At 42.9% G+C, this 21,574-nt stretch overlaps 1 protein-coding gene across 2 annotated transcripts in view; it reads left to right on the top strand.

Annotated features, from left to right (window-relative positions):
* Nucleotides 1–21,574, top strand: part of TRIM37 (tripartite motif containing 37) — a 52,449-nt gene that overhangs the window by 23,715 nt on the left and 7,160 nt on the right. Inside the window, exons 12-21 of one of the 2 annotated variants that reach the window (XM_066635261.1) lie at nucleotides 1,320–1,396; nucleotides 5,504–5,683; nucleotides 7,093–7,207; nucleotides 7,825–8,007; nucleotides 9,376–9,512; nucleotides 12,293–12,387; nucleotides 14,458–14,658; nucleotides 17,900–18,205; nucleotides 19,816–19,947; nucleotides 20,176–20,362. In XM_066635261.1, the coding sequence (XP_066491358.1) occupies nucleotides 1,320–1,396; nucleotides 5,504–5,683; nucleotides 7,093–7,207; nucleotides 7,825–8,007; nucleotides 9,376–9,512; nucleotides 12,293–12,387; nucleotides 14,458–14,658; nucleotides 17,900–18,205; nucleotides 19,816–19,947; nucleotides 20,176–20,362 (1,613 nt within the window). Of the gene's footprint in view, nucleotides 1–1,319; nucleotides 1,397–5,503; nucleotides 5,684–7,092; nucleotides 7,208–7,794; nucleotides 8,008–9,375; nucleotides 9,513–12,292; nucleotides 12,388–14,457; nucleotides 14,659–17,899; nucleotides 18,206–19,815; nucleotides 19,948–20,175; nucleotides 20,363–21,574 lie in introns of both variants that reach the window. The other variant, XM_066635260.1, reaches the window with a different exon arrangement.

The raw sequence follows: 21,574 nt of genomic DNA, 5'->3' as shown, positions 1-21,574 counted from the left end.
CACTCTCACATAATACCAGAACCAGGGGACATCCACTAAAATTGAGTGTTGGGTGGGTTAGGACAGACAAAAGAAAATATTTCTTTACTCAGCGTGTGGTCGGTCTGTGGAACTCCTTGCCACAGGATGTGGTGCTGGCGTCTAGCCTAGACGCCTTTAAAAGGGGATTGGACGAGTTTCTGGAGGAAAAATCCATTATGGGGTACAAGCCATGATGAGTATGCGCAACCTCCTGATTTTAGGAATGGGTTAAGTCAGAATGCCAGATGTAGGGGAGGGCACCAGGATGAGGTCTCTTGTTATCTGGTGTGCTCCCTGGGCATTTGGTGGGCTGCTGTGAGATACAGGAAGCTGGACTAGATGGGCCTATGGCCTGATCCAGTGGGGCTGTTCTTATGTTCTTATGTTCTAGTATTTTCTGGATCTTTAGATGCTACTTGAATGTTTATCAGCATAGAAGTCTGGAACAAGTGTCTTGAATTTGAACAAGCCAGACAACATTCCCATAAATTATTAGGCACCAGGTCTCCAGCTTATGTAAGGAAATCACAGATGACGATACCCTTATTTAAGAGGTCCCTTCACTTTTACCTTGCATAATTTTTTTCTTGCTTACAGTATTTTGACTGCCTGGAGTTCAGCCTCTCAAAGTAAAAAAAAAAAAAAAGTACTGTTTGCTAATACTGTATAACACACACATTCTTCCCATTGAACATGCAGTCTACATTGTGTTTCTCAAGCAGGAATTTAGGAGGACCTGTTTGATGGTGCCAGAAATTAGTGTTTTCGGGGTAATGTGGCTAAAAAGAACTTGTGAGCCTCAGTAGATAGGTGTTTTCTCACTTGAGGTCTGAAATCAACCTCAGATGTTAAAAGTAGTTAAGCTATGTTGGCAGTAAGAGAGCATTTTCCCTTTAATTAAGGATTGGCTGAAGTATTTTAGCTATGTTAACCTCTGCTAGCTTAACCTCTGCTGAGTTAACGTCTGCTAACTGAGTAAGAGACACTTTATCAAGTGGGTGCTCCTCTTTTTTTAGCAGGGGAAGAATAACTGGCCCTCCTCACCCCAGCAGTGTCTTTTCTAGTGGCTACCTGCTGGTGTTCTTTTGCATCTTTTTAGATTGTGAGTCCTATTGGGACAGGGAGCCATTAGTTATTTGATTTTTCTCTGTAAACCGCTTTGTGAACTTTTTGTTGAAAAGTGATATATAAATACTGTTAATAATAATTAATAATAATGTTCAGTTGCTGTTCAAAACTGTAATGTAAGCTTTGAAAATAACAAGTAGTAGTCTAACTTGCAATTTAACTCTTTTTAGGATGGAAATGGAGTGGTGAGAGGCTACTATTTATCTGTATTTCTTGAACTGTCAGCTGGATTGCCAGAAACATCCAAGTAAGGAAAAATGGTAGCTAGTTCACTTCTACTCTTTGTGTATGAGTTAGTTGCATTCTGTCTTTGGGATAATATTGGAGAAAGTGAAGTCAGTTAAGTGACTTGTCTGAACGACTATGTAATTAGACTTGTACCTTCCACTCTTGAAATGTTTATGTTTTTGTGCAAACAGAATGTGTTTGCACTGCAGAACTAGCCAGTATTACTTAATACAGTGTTTCTCAAACTGTGGGTCATGACCCCCTTGGTGGGTTGTGACCTGATTTTTGGTGGCTCACAAAGCTGCAATTGACAGACTGACAGCAGATGAGCAAAATGCATTAAGCCCTATGGAAAGTGAAGTTTCAGAAGTGAAGCACCAGATGTCAGCCTCCCCCATAGTACAGTAAAAAGTGGTTTGATCTGGTGAGACATCTTTTTTGGTTTTGTAAAGCTAGGTGGGTCCTGATGGTATGGTAATTCTTAAAAAGTGGGCTCCAGTGCTAAAAGGTTTGGGAACCACTGCTTATTGGAAAGGGTTATTGTCTTTTCTAGATTCTTCCCCTCCCAAAAGATAGTGGAGCCTCATTTCCTGTCCTCATTCTGTAGTTCTTATGCTGTTTAGAGGGAAGCTTTGAACCAGCCCAAACCAAAAACGTGTTGGATTTAAAATTGATTTTGCCCCAAATCACACTGAACTGGTTTAAATATAAGAACTTAAAATCGAACTGTGTGCATGCTGCCTCTGTGGGCTTCAGAAAGCCCTGTGGGGCTCTGGTCCCTTTCGGAGAGTGAAAGGGGCTGAAAATCAGATTTGATTATCCACAATTTTTGGTATCTGCGGGGGGTCCGCAAACAGATCACCTGCGGATACCGAGATCCCACCTGTGTGTGGAACTCTTGAGTGTTTTCTCCTGTAAATTTTGCAGTGAAGAGTACTTTTTCACTGCAGCATATGGCCGGCAAGTTGTGGCAACATATCCTACAAAGCTATTCTCTGATACATTAGTTTTAGTACTGTGACCCTTTTTTTTTTTTTTAAATGATAACACAGGCCTACAAAATTGAGGGTCAGAAAAATTTTTCCCAAACTTTATGGTGGTTTGAAATGAATTTGTGGTGCCAATTCCAAAAATGGCATCCGTTTTGCCCTATCATGTCTCGTTTGGGAGATATACGTAGTATTAGTGAATGGTTTAAGCAGCTTCCTCATGAGGAAGCCATGGTGTAGGCTTCCTCATGAGGAAGCCATGGTGTAGGCTTGAACCAGTCACTAAAGAGGCTATGCCGTGTCTCCCAAACTAGACGTGATAGGGCAAAACGGATGCCAATTTGGAATCGACACTCCAAATATACCAGGAATTGGTGTAAAGTTTAAGGAAACAAAATGTGTGTTGGCCTGTGTAATCTGTCCAGGACCCACTGGAAGTGAAATCATTAACCTGGAAGTGATGACATGGCTGGAAGTGACATCAAGCTGGAAGTGCTTTCCTGAGAATGCAGCAAGCATTGAAATTGCCTATGGCAAGCACTGAAATTATGCAATTTTCCCTAGACAGGCATGCTATAAATTAAATTAAAATGAATAATTTTAAATAAATAGAAGAAATAAAGGCAGATGAGGATGCCAGCCCTGTTCCGCCAAGTGAATTCTCGTGGTAGTCGGCCTGCCAAAACTTCAACCCCCTCCCCAAAAAATGTTTTACTGTACAATACTACCGTATAGTACTACAGGGGCTGCCTTCTGGAGCACTTGTTGAACACATTCATCAGATCAGGACCATGCTGGTATTGTTGCATTCCCCTTCACCTGATCATCAGTAGGAGCTAAGGCACGTTTGCTGACTCACAGGTAAACACAAATGTGTAGCTTAGTTCTGCTTTCCATAAGTCTCAAAACATTTGTCAGCTTGGAGGGAGGAACTTCCTTCTTGTGTGTTTTTGGGGACTGTTCATCAGATCAGGACTATTCTGGTTGCACTGGATTCCTCTTGGCCTGCCCTTTGCAATGGACTGAGGCATGTCTGTCTACTTGTGAGTAAACACGATGTGGCTCAGTTTCATTTTCCATAGGACTCAGTGCATTTGCTTGTCAGTTGCAGCTTTGTGTCCCACCAGCAATCAGGTCTCAACCCACAATTTGAGAAACTCTGCTCTAATACCTTTAGATAGCTTTAAATGAGATTTGACAAGTTCATGGAGGCAGAAAGATTGACTGACTACTAGTCCTGAATATATGGAAATTCCTTGTTTAGAGGCTGTATGAATCATATGGAAATGAAACATGGTTGCTGGGGAATAGTAGTGCCTGAGAGTTATTGTCTTCAAATTGTGTTTGGAGGCTTCAAATCGTGTTTGCAGGCTTCTCACAAATATCTGGTTGGCCAGTGTGAGAAGCAGTTTGGTGGACTAGATGGACCCTTTGAATCCAGCAGAGCTGCTCTTGAGTTGGATGTAAAACACTTCATTGTGTTACAGTTTAGCTGTGTCTGTTACAAGATACAGCAGCTATTTTTTATCGGGTATCTTAAATACATAATGATAAGTGTAAATGCCCTCTGCTTGTGGGGAAAGTGGCCTGTGTGGCTTAGGTATTTATCGTTTGACAGTCTTACCCTAAAAGACTGTCAAACTTTAAATTTGGCAGAGCAATCCTGTTTATGTTGCTCTGAAGCAGCGGTCTCTAAACTGTGGGACTGCTGCATTAGAAAAAGCCTTCTTCAGTGTAAGTAGAGCTTACCATTCTGCGTGGTGCTATCTTATCTTGCCAGCTGATCTTTGTACAAAGTTGCTCCAGCCATCCAAAAATCTGGGTGCAAAGATCAGCTGGCAAGATTGAACAGATTTGAGATGCAGTTGAGTGGCATGCCTGTCTATCTCCCAAATGAGGGGATAGAATACCTACCCCACAATGACCAGAGACTTAGTCACCCAGAGTTTATTTTCTGTGAATAACTTTTCAGAAGATGGCTCTGATTCAAACATAAGACTTCATAACTTCCATGATCAGAAAATGCACTTGACAAGCAACCAAGCCTGTCATCTTGTCAATTTAAATAGTGACCTGGACCCCTATCTAGCAGTTGGGTTATCTAGGTTTCCAGCAGTTGGCTTTTACTTTGAATAGCATGTATTTTTGAGGGTAAGCCATTACCGCAGCTTTTAAAAAATGATACACAAAATAAGAAAAATAAAGATTGATTATGAGGTCATTTGTCTCTTCACATTTTTGATTATTCGGAGTAATTTTATACTAGAGGCACCCTACCATCTGCAGTGCTCTTGGCATTTCATGCTCAGTCTTGCGTGGGATGGCCCAAAAACCTGCATGTTTCTTTCTTACTTCTATGCATTGCAATAGTACCTTTTTTCTTTGGCTCATCGGTGTTCCTTCTCGTCCTTTGAATTTTGGTCGCGGTCAATATAGTTGAAACTGGGGGAAATCTTATTTGTATGTGTACGTATGGTTTGTGCTAGTAATGTGAATGGATGGTTGTATATTTGGTCTTGGTATCTTTACTGTATTCTGAGGCGTGACTTCTGGGCCTTTTTGCATTATGTTTTTAAGTGTGCAATAGAACATCTTACTTGAATGTCATACACAGGTGATTGAAAACGCATGTAATATACAAATGTGTTCATCAGGTCCAGGTTTTAATGCAGCTCCCCATTGCTTGGTGACTTACCTGAGGCTTGTTGCTGCTTCAGGTGTGAAATGGCTATTTGCAAGGTGGCTGTAGGTGTGAAGGGCCCTACTTGCCAACTTTTAAACCACAGTTACCGGTTAACTGTCTAAACTGGAAGCAAGTTGAAAGCAAGTCTGATAGCATTTTTGCAGGATTAACTTTGTTTAAGAATGTTTTGAAACTTTCATTTGTGTCCCTATTCCAACCCATGACAAAAATGCTATATTTTGATTTAAATAATGCCAGTCACCTGTGTTCACGTCCGTTACAATAACTTTGGAGGAAGATGGCTTTGCTTATGGAGTGTGTGGGGGGTGGGTGGGAGAATGTAAAAGTGTATAAAAACGAAACCAATAAAATAGTGTATGGTGTCACATAAGCTCTGATGTGCATAAGTGGGTTTAATTTTCACTTGTCTATAAGAGGCATGTATGTGTTAAAGGTATGAATACCGTGTAGAAATGGTGCACCAGTCTACAAATGATCCTGCTAAAAACATCATTCGAGAGTTTGCATCTGATTTTGAAGTTGGGGAGTGCTGGGGCTACAACAGGTTCTTCCGTTTGGACTTGCTTGCTAATGAAGGCTACTTGAACAGGCAAAATGACACTGTCATTTTAAGGTAAGGGGGCTATTGTTATGGTGCTGGGGGAAACAGAAGCATCACAGAAAGGCCGGTGAGGGGGAAGGTAGAGAAGGGGAAGTCTTTCATGCTATTTTCCAAGGATTATGAAAGCAGTGCCAGGCAGCTGAAAATGTATTATGATGGGGTTGTCAAAAGATTTTTAAAGCCATTTTAATCATCTGCCTTTTTGTTGACAAATATAAGATGGTACCCACACTTCAGTGTAGATGCTTTTGGGGGAATACTGCAGAATGTGAGAGAGAAAGCACAACTTGCTAAATAAAAGGGGGTGCTTGTTTTGTTATGAGGAAAATCTAATTTATGTTTGTCCTGTTACACTATAATAATATAATAATATAATATACAGTATTTATATACCGCCTTTCTTGGTCTTTATTCAAGGTGGTTTACATAGGCAGGCTTATTAAATCCACGCAGGGATTTTTACAAATTGAAAGAAGGTTCTTTCTTTCAAGAACCACTACATTCAAGGTGTTACACTCCGATCTGGTTTAACATTCTGGCCTCCATCCTCCCACGCTCCGAGCAGATGGAACAGCTCAGCTGCAGCTTGCCAGCTGCTTCAAGGTCGCACGGTGCCGGTGGCCTCGAACTGGCGACCTTGTGGATGTTAATCTTCAGGCAAATGGAGGCTCTACCCTCTAGACCAGACCTCCTGCCCAATGTTAGTTGGACCACTAACATTATTGGAGCCAGAATAAATAAGCCTCAATAAGTAGTGAACCTAACTTTCCAGTGTTAGTTGTTCTATGGATTAAGCATTGGCATCGACTTCTGTTTGCATGTAGAGAAGCCCTTTCAGTGTCGTCCTTTAATTACTGCCTTGTGAGCCATCTAAGAAACCACTTCTGAAGAGGTTGAAAATCTATTGGTGAGGATATGGCATGGGGGACTGCAGAGAGGGGAAATCTCTGGAAATCGAGCTGAATAACTTTTTTGCAAGCAGAGCTCCAGCCAATTTCCACCTTGTTTCCAGGAGTTTTTTCACTTCCTCTGCACCTCCTGAGCTACATCCCATGCTGCAGTTGAGGGTCCCCCAACTTTCAGAAGTGACCTTTGGCCAGCTCAGGAGGCGGTAGAGAGAAAGGAAGGCAGGGGAGATATTGAGTTAGTTCGGCCCATGCTGTTGCTTGCACGAGATATGAGTACAAGCCTATACATTTCAGGCCTGGTTTTTAAAGGAACATGGGTTGGAGCTGCGTAGTTTCTGACTCTACTCTGCTAGCATAGGATTCTACTTTAGCTATAATAGAGCAAATGTGCTGCAGTAGTTTGGGATAGTGTCTAACTACTAGTGGGGCATATATACTTGCATACATATGCTTTCTGAGCATTCTGAAGCCTTCTCTGCCCTTTAGAGTCTCTCTCACTCTCTCTCTCTCAAGGTTTCAGGTGCGCTCCCCTACCTTCTTCCAGAAATGTCGGGACCAGCACTGGTATATTTCTCAACTAGAAGCTGCTCAGACAAGCTATATCCAACAAATAAATAATCTCAAAGAGGTATGCTCAGTTTGAATGCTAGACTTGAGAAAGATGTGGAACGTTGCTGCTAGTGGGCCCAGATGTAGCTAATGGGCCTTTGGGCAGGTGTATTGGGATATTTGTTAAGTAATGAATTCATGGATGTGGCTGTTAATCTGTTGGGTATGTTCCCCAAACTTCTGATATCTGGGACATTTTTTTCTGAATTAAAATTAGATACATCTTGAAATGATTTATTTTTAGAAAAAAGTTATCAGAGGGAAATGTGTGCTTTGGGAGTTGTTATGTTGTACCTGGTGCAACTAGCAGAATTGCCTTGCTCCAGCAGAGACTGACTGGAAGGCCAGAGCAGTGAATTATGCAGAGACACAGTGAGTGTCTCACTGTGTGGGTCGGAAATTTTGCACTAACAGAAGCATTAAATTTGTCTCATGAAACTAAAAATTCTTTGGCGGAACATTTAGCCAGCATATGGTTTGAGAACCTATAAATTCTGCATCAGAACTATAAATTGCTGCTACTTTAGAACTGCATCTTCTGCGTTGCATATATCTATATATGTGGTGTGTGTGTGTGCGTGTGTCTTTTGTTTTAAAAAAATTAAGAGGCTTGCAATCGAGCTTTCCCGTACCCAGAAATCCCATGGCATGTCTCCTCCGGACACTCACCTCAGTCCTCAGAGTGATGATGGCCCAGAAACAAGACCAAAAAAGTCAGGACCAAACTCAGAAGTACTTCTTGAAGCTGTGGCCCCCACAACCTCTCCCAGAGATGCCAAGGATGAGGAGGAGGAGAAAGTACACTATGAAGACTTTAATGTAAGAATCCTCCTCTCCTGCTTCAGTATTCCCAGTAAACATCCTACAATTAAGAATGCTCATTATTCTGCCTCTATTAATAGTAATTTAATTGGAGGAGGAAGGTGCTGTTGAAAATTGCTAGCTTATTTTTGCTGGTGAGGATACAGGTACTTGTTTAATTTCAAAATAGGTTATACACTTGGCTATACTATGGAATTCCCGGCAAATAAACAGTTTGTCTGCACTAGTTATACTTCTTAATAAGCAGGCAATCCATTTTCTGTGATGAGAATAGCTTAATAGTGTAGCACATAAATTAATCCAGATTGAATGATTTTGCCATAATGTTACAGTATATAACTGTATATTATGAAGGGCAGGAGGTCTGGTCTAGAGGGTAGAGCCTCCGTCTGCCTGAAGATAACATCCACAAGGTCGCCAGTTCGAGGCCACTGCACCTGCGACCTTGAAGCAGCTGACAAGCTGAAGCTGAGCTATTCCATCTGCTCCATCCTCTGCGTGGGAGGATGGAGGCCAGAATGTGAAGCCAGATTGGAATGAAACACCTGAATGTAGTGGTTCTTGAAAGAAAGAACCTTCTTTCAATTGTAAAAATCCCTGTTTAATAAGGGATTTAAATAAGCCTGCCTATGTAAACCGCCTTGAATAAAGTCTTGAATAAAGACCAAGAAAGGCGGTATATAAATACCTGTTTTATTATTATTATTATTATTATTATTATTATTATTATTATTATTATTATTATTATTATTATTTATGAAACTAAAATTATACTGTGTACAGTATATTAAGCAAAGTATAAACTGCTTTGCATAATCTGTTTTTGCTCTGTTCTGCCTGTGGAGCGGCATGGAGGGCAGGTGAGAACTTAATTCCCACATCTCCGGGCATGGGAAACCTTATTCCTAGACTCAGACTTTGCCGTTGCCCATGCATTTTTATGCTTCTTAATCCACAAGGGTTGGAAACTTGTAACCTGTGTAGGCATTTTCTCTTTAATGAAAACTTAAGTTCTCTTGAAAGTTGAATTCTGGGCACCTTGGCATATTCTGTGTTCCTGTGTGCCTTTGGTTTTCCTCCTGTGTGACTTACTAGGCAGAAGTGGGACTGCATGTTTGGCAGCATATGGCTGCAGATCAGGAATTCATTGGAGTTGCACTGGGGTGTGAGGAATGATCTATAGTAAGTATTATTTCCCCCCAGTACACCTGTTCAGGAATTAGTTCTGCATGCTTCATTGCTCAATCAAAAATCTACAGAATATTATGTTTCCTAAGCTTTCTCTTAGTTTTTCTTATTAACTTGCTGCAAAGCAGCGTTATGGTCTCTGTACATTAGACACCTATTTTCTTACTCTGTATACAGCATGAGCTCTCAGATGGTGATCTGGATGTTGACCTTGCTGGGGAGGATGAGGCAAACCATCTAGATGGCAGCAGCTCCTCTGCTAGTTCAACAGCCACCAGCAACACAGAAGAGAATGATATAGATGAAGAGACAATGTAAGTGACTATGGAAATGTCCTCCGTTCTCTTCTCTCCTTGGTGTCAGTGGCTACTGGAATGAAAGCTCCTTCACTGTATGTGAACTGCCTGGATTGCATGCCATTTGCAAGTGGAGTAAAATAACTGCCTCTGTGTGCTTGTCAAGTAGGCACAGTTCACTTGCCATTTGGGCTTGTATAAAAACATTTGCTATTCTGGAAGATACAATGTGACTGTGAAGGCTAACATTTTTCTAGTGAGATACTAGACTTAACGGTTTTATGCATGTTTGTTCAGATGTAAATATTATTATGCTTAGTGGAATTAATAAGGTGTGTCACTTCACAGCCCAAATCAAATTCTGATGAAGCTTCAGCTCCTAACCTACCAGCCTATACACTCTTGAGAGTAAATTCAATTAACTTAGTGGGTCTTAGTTCTGAGTAAATCTGCTAGGAATGGGCTATGAATTGGCTTTTTGTCACTGTAGCTACTGCTAATCCATATGTTAATTGTTGTGTTGGATGTGTGTTATTTTCTTTAACCCATTTTTGCCCAGCCCACAGGTGTACACATTAGGTCCCTCTTGCTTATATGCAACTTTGGGCAGAAATGGTTTAAATCAGAGGTGCTCACACTTTTTTGGCTCGAGAGCTACTTTGAAACCCAGCAAGGCCCGGAGATCTACCAGTTTTTTTTTGTTTTTTTTTTAACAATAATAGCATTTGCCATAACAGAATTTCCCACCTGCTTCTGCCCCATTTACCTTCCTAATCTCCTCCAGTTCTGTCAATTTACAGTTCATGTCTACTCAGAAGTCCCATTAATGTCAATGGGGCTTACTCCCAGGAAAGTGTGGATAAGATTGGGCTGTCTGCTCTCTGCCTTGGAGGCCACCCATTCCTCTGTCAACAATGTCTACATGTTGCCCAGATGGCTTCTCATTCCATCTGCCCCCCCCATGGTCATCTCCCTCCCTTTAAGAGATGCCCCAAGGTTCCTCACAGGCACCAATGTTGCTTCAGAGTCTGGTCCGATGCCTGTCTACTAAGGTCCCATTATAGTCAATGGAGCTTACTCCCTGACAGGTGTGGACAGGACTGCAGCCTCGGAGCCCCACATCCTATGCCTGTCTACTCAGAAGTCAGTATAGCCACTGGGGCTTACTCCCAGGCAAGTGTGGATAGGACTGCAGCCTCAGAGCCCCATCCTAAGCCTGTCTACTCAAAAGTCCCTTTATAGTCACTAGGGCTTACTCCCAGGCAAGTGTGGCTAGGACTGCAGCCCCAGAGCCCCATCCTATGCAGGTTTACTCAGAAAAGTCCCATTAGAGTCACTGGAGCTCACTCCCAGGCAAGCGTGGACAGGATCGCAGCCTCAGCTCCTCCAGGGGGACACTCTCACACTCTCTCTCTGCCCCCCATCTCCCTGCCTGCTCCAACCTCCCCGCCACCCTCTCAGGGTGCTCCTCGTGCACTGCCCCGTCCTCAAGCGCGCTCCGCTCCTCTCCTCGCCCCCACCACGCATGTGCTCCTCCCACCTTCCTTCCCCTTCGCTGCTCTCCTCAGCCCCCGACAGACACAGGCGACCCCTCAGGCGCTGACACGCTCACCGTTCCTGAGCTCATGCTTGACGGTGAGCAGCGACGGCTCTCCCCCCGCGGAGCAGCCCGCAACTCCCTCCATCTTCTCAGTGCGCCTCTCGACGAGGGGAGGGAGGGGAGGGAGGCGAGGAGCGGAGCGCATGCCGAGCCAGGCGAGCTCATGAGCTCTGCGAGGTGCGCTGCAGGTTCCGGCGCGAGGTTCCGGGCGGCGCCTCATCACGGGCAGCGCAGCCTGCCATCCTCCTCTCGCCCCCCCTCCCAGCAGGGGCAGGAGGGCAGTAGCGCTAGTCTCCAGGAGCCCCTAGTCTATAGACTCTATAGACTAGACTCTAGTCTAGTCACTAGAGTCTAGTGACTCAACACGAGGCAAAATGAGTCTATCGCGGAGCCCTTAGTCTAGTGACTAGACTAAGGGCTCCGCGATCGACTCATTTTGCCTCGGGATTGACCGGTAGATTGCGAGTGACGTTTTGAGCACCACTGGTTTAAATGAATAGTGAATGAAGCAATAATGACTTCAAGAGCAATGTTACAGATCAAATAGGTTGTATCCAGGCATGATTACTGGCTCATGTGTGCATGATTGCAGCAGCAGCAGCATCACTTTGAATATATAATAGTTGCCTTTTTCTCCCAGAAGCAGCTTATATATATAGTTCCCAAGCAGTTTCCCATCCAGGTAGCATGCAGGGCAAGAGACCTGCTTAACTTCATTGGTAGAACTTCATCATGTGTTCTTGAACCATTTGCCAACACCGTTCAAGCCCCCTAGTTAAACATTTCATATTTCCTCTGACTGCTTTTTTGGTGGATTTATTCTGTGCCTCAGAATGAAGAGGTAGCTCTGAGTGAGCTGTATCTTGCGCAGCTGGGGAAGAGGGAAAAATGTATGACACATTTTAAAACGTTTTCCTGGGGGAAAAGGAACTGGCGCATTAGGGTAGAGATTCTAGCTAGTATGTTCCTTGCTAGGCCAGTTTTCTACTTAATAGCGATGTGCCTTTTCTTAACACTCCTTGAATTTAACAATATGATTCCCTGACCAGTTAGCAGTTGAGTGATGCGCATATGTGAACTATAGCCAATTTTATACTTGTGATAAGCAACTAGCCAGTATGATTTAGAATCTGTGTAGCTGCTCTCTGGAGAATGTGTTGATGAAACAGGAGCTGTGATAAATGTTTTTGCTCATAAGGTCTGGAGAGAACGATGTGGAATACAGCAACAGCATGGAATTGGAGGAAGGAGATCTTGTGGAAGAAGTAGCTTCTGCCACGGCAGGTGCCTCAGGTATGAGAGAAGGCTACTTTCCATAAACTCCATCTCTGTATGCAGTCCAGTCTTGCTCTTTGCTGCCAGTGCCTTGTCAGGTGCAACTGGGAGCTGAGTATTCTGCAGGATTTTCTATTTTTGGAACTGCTGCATCATGTACTGTGTAGAGATTATCGAAATGTAGGGCAGACTTCCCATTGGCTCACAGTCACGGGTGGCTTACAACTGGATGTTTTTTTAAGACGCTTAAAAAGCACATCTGTGGAATACTAGCATTTTCCAGTTTTTTTTCTTTTTTAAAATAGTGTGTTTCTAAAGTAGATGTAGCTGGAGTGGAGTTGCTGCCCCCCATCTTCTGCATCACCAAGCCCCATGGGAGATCTGCCACCATTCATGTGCAGCATTTGGGCTCTGTGCCAGAGTCACCTAGACAGTGCTACCAAACAGTCACTAGCCCCACTGTGAGCACTCTAGCCAGTAAGTGGGCTATGCTGAGTTCTGTAACTACTTAAGCTCTCAGAGCAGCCTTCCTGGTTACTGGGGCAACAGGGACACTAGAGAGACAGGTTCTGGGCTGGAAAGGGGGCAGGGCTGCACATGTCAATAAGGCTGCAGGGTTGAGGCAGTGGCAGCAGGATGGAAAGCAGCAAACCTCTGTCTGAGGTCTCCATAGCCATTGGAGGAGGCAGTAATCCGAGGAGGAGGAAGTGGATGCTGTATAACACTCTCCCCTCAGAGCCAATCTGAGGCAACAGGGAAGGCTCCTCAAGCCAGATAGCAGGATCCTTCTCAGGTGGTTGAAGAGGGATGATCTAGATTTCTAGCAAGTGGGTACTGTGAGTATGACATGGGAGGAGCCCCCCCCCCCCGACTGAGGAGCCCAGCAAGCAAATATCTCATCACCTTGCTCTCAGAAGATTGTACGTTCTCTTATATCATGCTCTTGCTGCACAAGCTTCCTTATTGGAGTGAGGAAAGGATGGAATACCTGACACTCTTAAGCATCAAGTGGAGGGGAATCAAATGAATTATTCCTTGCTGTATAAGAACTGTCATTCAGAAAGGAGTTTTGTTGTATGTCACTGGAGTTTCTAAATTCACAGAAGGTTTGCTTTAAGTAGGCATGTAAAATGCCATTGCTGGCAAGTTCTGTTAGAAAATATTGTATCAAGGATCTGTCAGTTATCCTATGGGGAAAATGCTGATGGAGTTGTCTCACAGTTCTCTTGAAACTGTCTAAACCCTATTGTGGCTCTGATAGCAATCACTGGCACTCGACAAGTAAATTATACCCCTGATAGAATACCTTTCTGAGCCAGGAAATTAATTCACATTTTAGCTGATTAATACCACCCCCTTTACAGGAGCTGAGATGGGGGTATGATGTCTACAGAACAAAGTAGATATGTTCTCCAGCTTTCATATTTTTTTTTTTAGTGTTTGTCTAGAAAAATTACTCAGTAGTGTCTGTCTAACCCACTCAGTTTAGGAATCACCCATTCTGTTAATTGCTTGTTCTTAGTCACCTGCTTTTGGCAGAGCTCCTAAGTGGATGTTGTTGTCTGTCTAAGATTGGGCTTCAAATAGGGAGACAGTCTGTGCATGATCTGGAATGAGATGACAGGATGGACTTTGCAACCACTGGGACTTGTCACAATTTTAATGATCTCCCACACAAAAACATCCCCTGCAAGTAAAAAACAATGACAACAAAAGAACCCTATAATATCAGGAGGAAGCAAGACAATTGAAAACTGTTGTATTTAAATTCGTGATTGTTCATTCTCGAACTGTGGTAAGGACTGCAAAACCACCTGCTGTAGCATTTTTTCCTTGATGTATGTTGTTCAAGTGTGAACCTGACCAAGGCAAGATTTGAACAGCAGACAACTAGGTGGCCTTAAGCAAGCTCTCTCTCAGGAGTAGCCTTCCCGCTGTATAGGGTAGGAATAAGAATACTGGCCAGTGTGTAAGGATTTCTGATATGTGAAGTGCCACGAACACTCAAAGTTTAATGTCTTTATACATTGACTTTCTCTCACACTGTGTTAGTATAACTAGTAAGTTGTCATCATTGTCTTCTTCCAGGTGGGAGCCATGGCTACCCTTCAGCAAGTAGCCGTATGTCAAGGCGGGGTGGGTGTGCGCTGGGCTCTTCTGCCAGTAGCAGTTTACTTGACATAGACCCCTTGATCTTGATCCACTTGCTGGACCTGAAAGACAGAAATGGAATGGAGAATTTGTGGGGCCTACAGCCTCGTCCTCCTGCTTCACTTCTGCAGAACAGAGGTGAGTGGGTGGATCTAGAGATGCTTCTTTTTGGCTGAGGAGACATTGCAATGTGTTCTGTTTCATTATTTCTCAACTCGTGATACTCCCTTAAGAAATTGCATTATCTTGGTAGTGGTTCTTAATTCACAACTCTCAGGTTTAAGAAAGTATTGCCATCTTGAACCCATTTATGTGGAAGTAAATGCCATTGACATTGTGTGGGATTAAGGCCTATCGATATATTTAGAGTTAAGGTGGAAGTTCCTGGGCTGATAACAAACACCAGTGAAGTGACTTCATAATAGATCTTTGTTAAGTGACTCCTTTCAATAAATGTGCTGTATACAGAATTGCTTTTAAAGTAAGGCAACGGGATGTACTAGAAAATCATTCTTTTGGAATGACTTGAAATTGTCTCCTAAAGCTATGGAGTAGTAGGTCAGGTCCTTGGTTTATAAATCTTTTCCAAACAAAGACCCTTTGTCCCAGACCCTGAAATTGAAAAAGAGGGTGTGTGTGGGATAAGAAGTGGGCTCTAGGAGAGTTGAGCTTAATCCAACAGTATGACTTGTTCATGTTAGTGATGTGCTGGTTGGTTCAGGTCCCCATGGAAGAAAGGAGCATATAACTATTAAGGTCCTAGTAATTTGTGCGTAGTGGAGAGAAGCAATACGAAGTGTTCAGTCTTGTTGGAGTGTCTGGGGGCAGGAAGAGGGGTGCAAATGCTCCGCAACCTAGAAGAAATAGAGAAGAGGCAAAAATTATCCTTGTGGATGGATGTCTCCAAGGCATGTGATCCTGTCCTATGTCAGATATTCCTAGGAGATATTCCTCACTGGTCTAAGATGTATAAGTCAGATTCTAGTTCTGCCTAGATCTGGAGTTAGGGGCACAATTTAGGCAGGAAAGTGGCAACTCTTATTTACATGCCCTGGTGTTTCTGACCACATGAGACAGTGCCTGACAAGTACAGATATCTCTGACCAGTTCACTGGTTTTAACACTCTTGCTATAAACTGCTAAATTGGTATGCATACTGAATACACAGGCCCAAGTCTCAATAAGCAAACAGTTTTGATTTAAATCAACTGCCAGACTGATTAATCAATCAAAGTTCCGACTCTTGTAGTGAGAGAGACACAAAAAGTAACCCCAATAAATGCCCTGCAATTTCATTTTGATTGTATTCCAGACTGGGGGTCTCAATCTGCTGAGAACTCTCCCAAGTCTCAGTTCTGAAATGCTGTCCTGCCCACAGTGACGGTTGAAAACGGCCCCCTTTAGAGCTGTGTTGACTTATGTGCTAAACTGCTTTCTAAGAGAGTGAGTGAATTCAGATTCCATCTGGTGCAAGGACAGACCATAAATAAATAAGCAGATTCAAATAGATGCAAGAAACAAATGTTATGATTACTTAAAACTCAAATGGACAATAACTATGTATTTGCCAAATAAGAGTGGATGCTCACTCTGGGATGTAGCATCGACTGTTGAACTGCTAAGCAACATGGTTTTTGTCTGGTGTAGCATGCCCCTAATACATTACAGTGCTCTATTTGTTTATCAGTTGGTCCTGATGCTTCTCCTGTATGCTGTTGAAGCACATAGTCATCCACCACAAACACTGGCAAACCTGAGAGGCAGGAGGTGCAGTTTTAACTCTGGAAAAGGCAGGCATCCTCTGTGGGCAAAGACCAGCCAACTATATCTGTATTTGGTTCATGGTTTAATGCTAAATGTGCCCTAACCTTAACCAGATGTGTACTGGAGAAAGGTGGCTTAACTTGTACACATCCTTCTGTTGCTGCAGACCACTGAAGGTCAGATTTTCCTCTTGTTAGCAAAGAATCGGTAAATTAAATCAAACCTCATAAGCAGAGTTGGCAGGGCTAGCATTTTTGTTTGGGGCTAATTGGCCTGGAGCCACATATCTTGTTTCAGGTCACTTTGAAACAACCATTTTGCTGACTTAATAGGGCAGAAGAGAAAATGATAATCCATCTGGTTCATGCGCATACTTCTTTCTTTCCATAACAGTGGCACTTGTATTATCTCTAAAGATAAGAATAGAATGTTTGAGCAAGAACTTGGTGATTTTGATTCTATCAAAATAAGTAGGCTTACTATGATTGATAGGAAGATAATTGATGCCTGCTACAGTGCTCAGATTCTCAAGGAAAAACATACTGACAGAGGGTCTGTGGGCAGAGATCTTTAAAAACCAACTGGGAGACTGACTGTAGTCACCACTTACTGTGTTCTATAGTTCTTGTGTCCTGATCCTGTGGGTGGATGGGGAGGAGACCCAACAGGAATGGTTTGTTATTGGAATGCAGTAGGAACTGCTATTGATAAATTAAGTGCAGTTTAGTTCTCCCTTGATGCAGGTTGTAATCCAGGATATTTAGAAGGTAAAGAATGTAAATAGAGCTGAACCAAACTAGGGGGCTAGATTTTTCAAACTCTTGCTCCTCAATCTGTCATCCTTCGCTGTTTGGTAGAGAGAATATTGCCATACATTTGGCTGCCAGACTGACGTTTTACTTTTTTGGGGGGGGGGGGGGATCATTTTATTTCCCTTGGTAGCAGCTTTTGGCCCTCAAATTGTTCATAAATGAATACTTACCCTGCTGCCATACAGTATTATGCCAATAACAAAAATCCACTGTAATTTTTCACTGGGGTTAAAGTAATTTAGTGCTCCCAATTCAAGCTTTGAGTCAAGTTTTTGCTCAGAAGATGTACATTTACTCTTGCATTACGTAGTTCTTGTCCCACTGTACTTGGGCTTCTGCAGATCTCCAGATATTCTGTCAAGGACTAGAGTGATGGAAAACAAGGGAGGGAGGAAAGCATGAAGTGAAGAGGGGTTATAAGGTCTGAGATGGCAGCTCCATCCAGACAGCAGGTTTCTGAGTGCATAGTTTAGCAAAGCTGGTTCTTCGGCCTGTGCTGCTTTGTGGGCTTGTTGTGTGACTTCTGCTGTACAGCAGAAGTTTATTTTATGGTTTATGCTGGTTTTGCAGTTACTGTCATATGTGGTGTAGGCCATTGGGAACAGGTGGGAAATGAACTCTGAATGAAGTAACAGGACCTGTGAATTATGAGATTTAGTGCATATTCTGTTTCAAAACTGCCATTTTTGCCTAGAGAAAGCAAGTAATTGCAGAGCAGAAAGGGCCCCACCCTAAGGTCCAGTCAGGTGGTTCCTTTGCATTACGAGGGCACTTTACATTCTGACAATTTCCTCTGTGTCAAGCATCCTATTCTCTGAAAGAGAGGGACCAGCGGAGGCATCAGGCCATGTGGCGTGTTCCACCAGACTTGAAGATGCTGAAAAGATTGAAAAGTCAGATGGCTGAAGTCCGCAGTAAAATGTCAGATGTGAAGAACCAGCTGTCTGAGGTCCGGAGCAGCAACTCATCTTCCGATGGACAGGCTGCTTACTTCCCTGCTGACCAAGGAGCCTTGGCTGCTTGTGGAAGTGAGAGCTACAGCAAGTTGCAAGAACTTGGGAGGGAGCTGCTGACAAAATCGTCTCTGTCTAGCTGCTACCTACGGAATTGTAAGTGGGGGTGGACTTAACTGTCATTTCTGCAGAATGGGAACCGTGTCTAGCTGTCTGAGAATAGAAGCATGCAGCCTTTTAATAGCCTAGACGTGGATGTGACTCCTTCACAGATAATATGCTGACAGAACTAGTAGTATGAAGTTCTGCTTCTGTTGAACAGTGTTACATTTTCTGTGCAGAGGCAGTAGTAGCCTTTCCAGGCACATCACTCAGAGTTTCATAAACTCAAATAAGCTACCAATACCAGCATATTATGAGACTGGCTTGGAAGCCCAGGCAGTTTGCTAATCAAATTTTGAAATTGATCTTATCTGCATCTTGAAGATTAATCGGCTTGTACCAGAACATTGCTTATTGATTGCTCTTGGAGGCACATCTTGCTTATGTTTAAACTCTCTTGAATTTGTAGAATGGGATTCTAAGAATTCCAGCATTTGAGGGTGTGTTGGAAGAGGTCATACATGGGGAACATGAGCAGAGGGCAGAATGGGTACAAAACCTACTAGTTAGCAACAGGCCTGCGACTCTTTGCTTTTCTCCCGCTGCCATGCGTTGGGATATCTGAGGATTTTGTTAGGACTCTGTTGCTGTCACCAAGGCAAAGGAGCCAACTGGAGGTTAGCTATCTTGGAACCTACTTCCCTGATCTGTAAAGTAACTTCCAAATTGGGGAATTCCCGCTTGCATAAAAAACAAAACAAATGGTAGGAGGGCTGAACATCCTGTGAGAGTGTGGCAACCCACTGAGGAACTGAGACCAAGCAGGCACTAAACAATAAGAACAGGTTTATTAAAAAGATTGAATAAGCAAGCCAAAATAGTGAGGAAATGCAGAGGATCACAACGTGTCATAATTAAAACATTGGGCTGGCAGGTAAGAAACACAGAGGGCTTAAAAGCAAGTAGATAAGAGTCTGATGCAAAATAACTGATGCAAAAGAGTCTGATGCAATAATAATAATAAAATGAAAGATTTTTGCTGCAGAGGGTGCTGAGACATAGGCTGAGTGCCCATGATACACCCATATTATTGAAGCTAAACAGGCCTGAGCCAAGTCTCTTGCAGCCTGTGTAAGTTGAAGAGTTCATCAGGTTTATAAAGCTGCTAATAGACTATGTTCAGCTTGGTGGACTATGTTAGGCAGATCTAGTGTTAAAATAATTCATTGAATTATGCAAAATAATTCCTTAATTAATGCAAGGATTTCTGGACATAGTCTCACCTTGATCTCTTATACACATCAGAATTGGAATAATGAGTTTAATCAGTATGGAAGGTAGATGTAAAGGACTGGGCTTAAGTATTGAACAACTTCAAGAATAGCATCACTTTAAGCAACAGTGAGGAAAGAATCTCTGACCATGACCTGAGCACTTGGGTCTTGTCCACAACTTTAGAAAGTTTTTCTAAAAGGAAGCATCCTACATCTCTCTTAGAGATGGACAATCCTTTCCTTGGGGAAAGACCCAAGTGCTGTGGTCATGGTCAGGGATTCTTTTGATGTGATAGTGACCTGCCTTTCTTGTCAAAATAGGAAGGATTTCTGTGTTTCTTTAAAAAGAAAAGCTGATTATATTAAGGTTGTGGGAATTGTTCTTTACAGCCACAAATAAGAAAAGCCATCCGCCCAAAACTGGCCGAGCTGGGGCAGCAGGCAGCTTGTCTCTGCGAAGAGCAATGAACTGTGGGGATGGAAATCTTCGTTCCAAGGGAGACTGCCAGGTTTCTTCTGAAGGTATAAACAGGGCAACTGGTAGCCCTACAACTATTAGTGGGTGATGTAACTTGTATATGTTTATAAAGGTCTCTGATAGTGAGGTAGTCTACTTCTATACATAGCAGTTACTATCCACTGAGTTGAAAGTTTTCAAAAATTTCCCTCTCTGTTAATTGATTACTTTAACAGAAATCTGTCACTACAGCTAGGGTGATCACATGACAGACCTGCCTTACCTTTCTATAGGTTGCATAGGAAACTCAAAGTCCAGCAGCAGGCATGGCTCTCCCAGGCCCTTGACAAATGGTAGTGCTTCAGAGGCATTGGCTAAGCCTGGAGATAGGCAGTGTGAAGTCCCTGATTGTGATGTGGGTGCTTCTGGTTCAAATGGCACAATTCCTGTGGACCAGGCGAGGAAAGTAACTGCTCTGGGGTAAGTCCACAATGCGTTATTAATCAGTTTGTGGTTTCAGGGAGAAGGTGCATTTTTAGTTTCACCTGTTTGCTGTGGGAGGCTGCTCCTCAGGGAGAAATGTTCATCCCATTTTCCTGTTGTCCTCCTTTTCTTTCATTTTTAGGTATGCACAAAGCTTCACTGTGTGAGAAACTGATACTAAAATTTAAAATCTAAACTAAAATCTTGTTAATTTTTTTAGCACATCTAAAAATATCAAATTCAGGCAACCTGCATTCTTCTCACAGTGGAGGTGGGTTCCTAGTTTCTACTTGCTCCAGATAGGCAGGGCTATGCAAATTAGTTGTACTTAAGAGCCAGGGAAAGAGTGACTGTTACCAGTTTAGTGACTGCCTTGCCGTAGAGTCACAGAACTGTGATAGGTTTTTTCACCTGTTGCATTTAATACTGAATCCAAAAGTGTGAATGAGAGAGAGAAGATAGTTAGATGGCTCATCAGTCCTAAAGCTGCCTTTAAGGACAAGCCAAGTAGAATCCGGAAATTTCACCCTTCAAAGACAAGTCTGATCCGGCCTTCACAAGGAGATCTTGTTCAGCTTCTATGGAAGCTGCTCATCAAGTACTCTAAGAGAAAAGCAAAAGCTTCCTCTCATGTGTCTTGATAAGGGAGTAAAAGCAAGCTTTTGTCAAGGCAGCATCCTATCTGGCCTCATACTCAAGTCAGGAACATCAGGTACCCCCCTTGCCCGCTCCAGGGCCCATTTTAGTCCACACTTGCAGAACACACTTTGGTGGAAACTCAGGAGGGTGAGGTTGTCAATATAGTGACTAGAGTAGAGTCTGCCAGTTGAGGTAAGGCTGCTCCTGTTTTTGACCAAAACCATTGGAGATCAGATCAGGTGGCGTATGCTGCATGGGCCATAGTTTCTAATGTGACCATTATACATACACTATGGATAAAGAATTAGCAGGTAGATTCTCAATCCTGGGCGAATTTGACTTCTCCCTTTCATAGGAGAATGCTCTATTAGAGGCAGTTCTTATCATGGATAAGAAGGTTATCCCTTCTTCCCTTAAGAAATGCCTGGAAGCCTAATAGATCACTTTCTCAGCCTTTTCATTTCTTTTGTCCCACTAAGAGGCTTGAGGGCAAATGGAGAAGAAATTATTACAGCCTTAGACAGTCCTGTTGCAGAATCTGGTTCCTTGCCTGGAGTAGACCTCAACGCA

Source organism: Tiliqua scincoides, chromosome 8 (genome assembly GCF_035046505.1).
Source record: "Tiliqua scincoides isolate rTilSci1 chromosome 8, rTilSci1.hap2, whole genome shotgun sequence".
NCBI classification, from domain to species: Eukaryota; Metazoa; Chordata; class Lepidosauria; order Squamata; family Scincidae; genus Tiliqua; species Tiliqua scincoides.
This window is presented reverse-complemented; position numbering and strand designations above follow the sequence as displayed.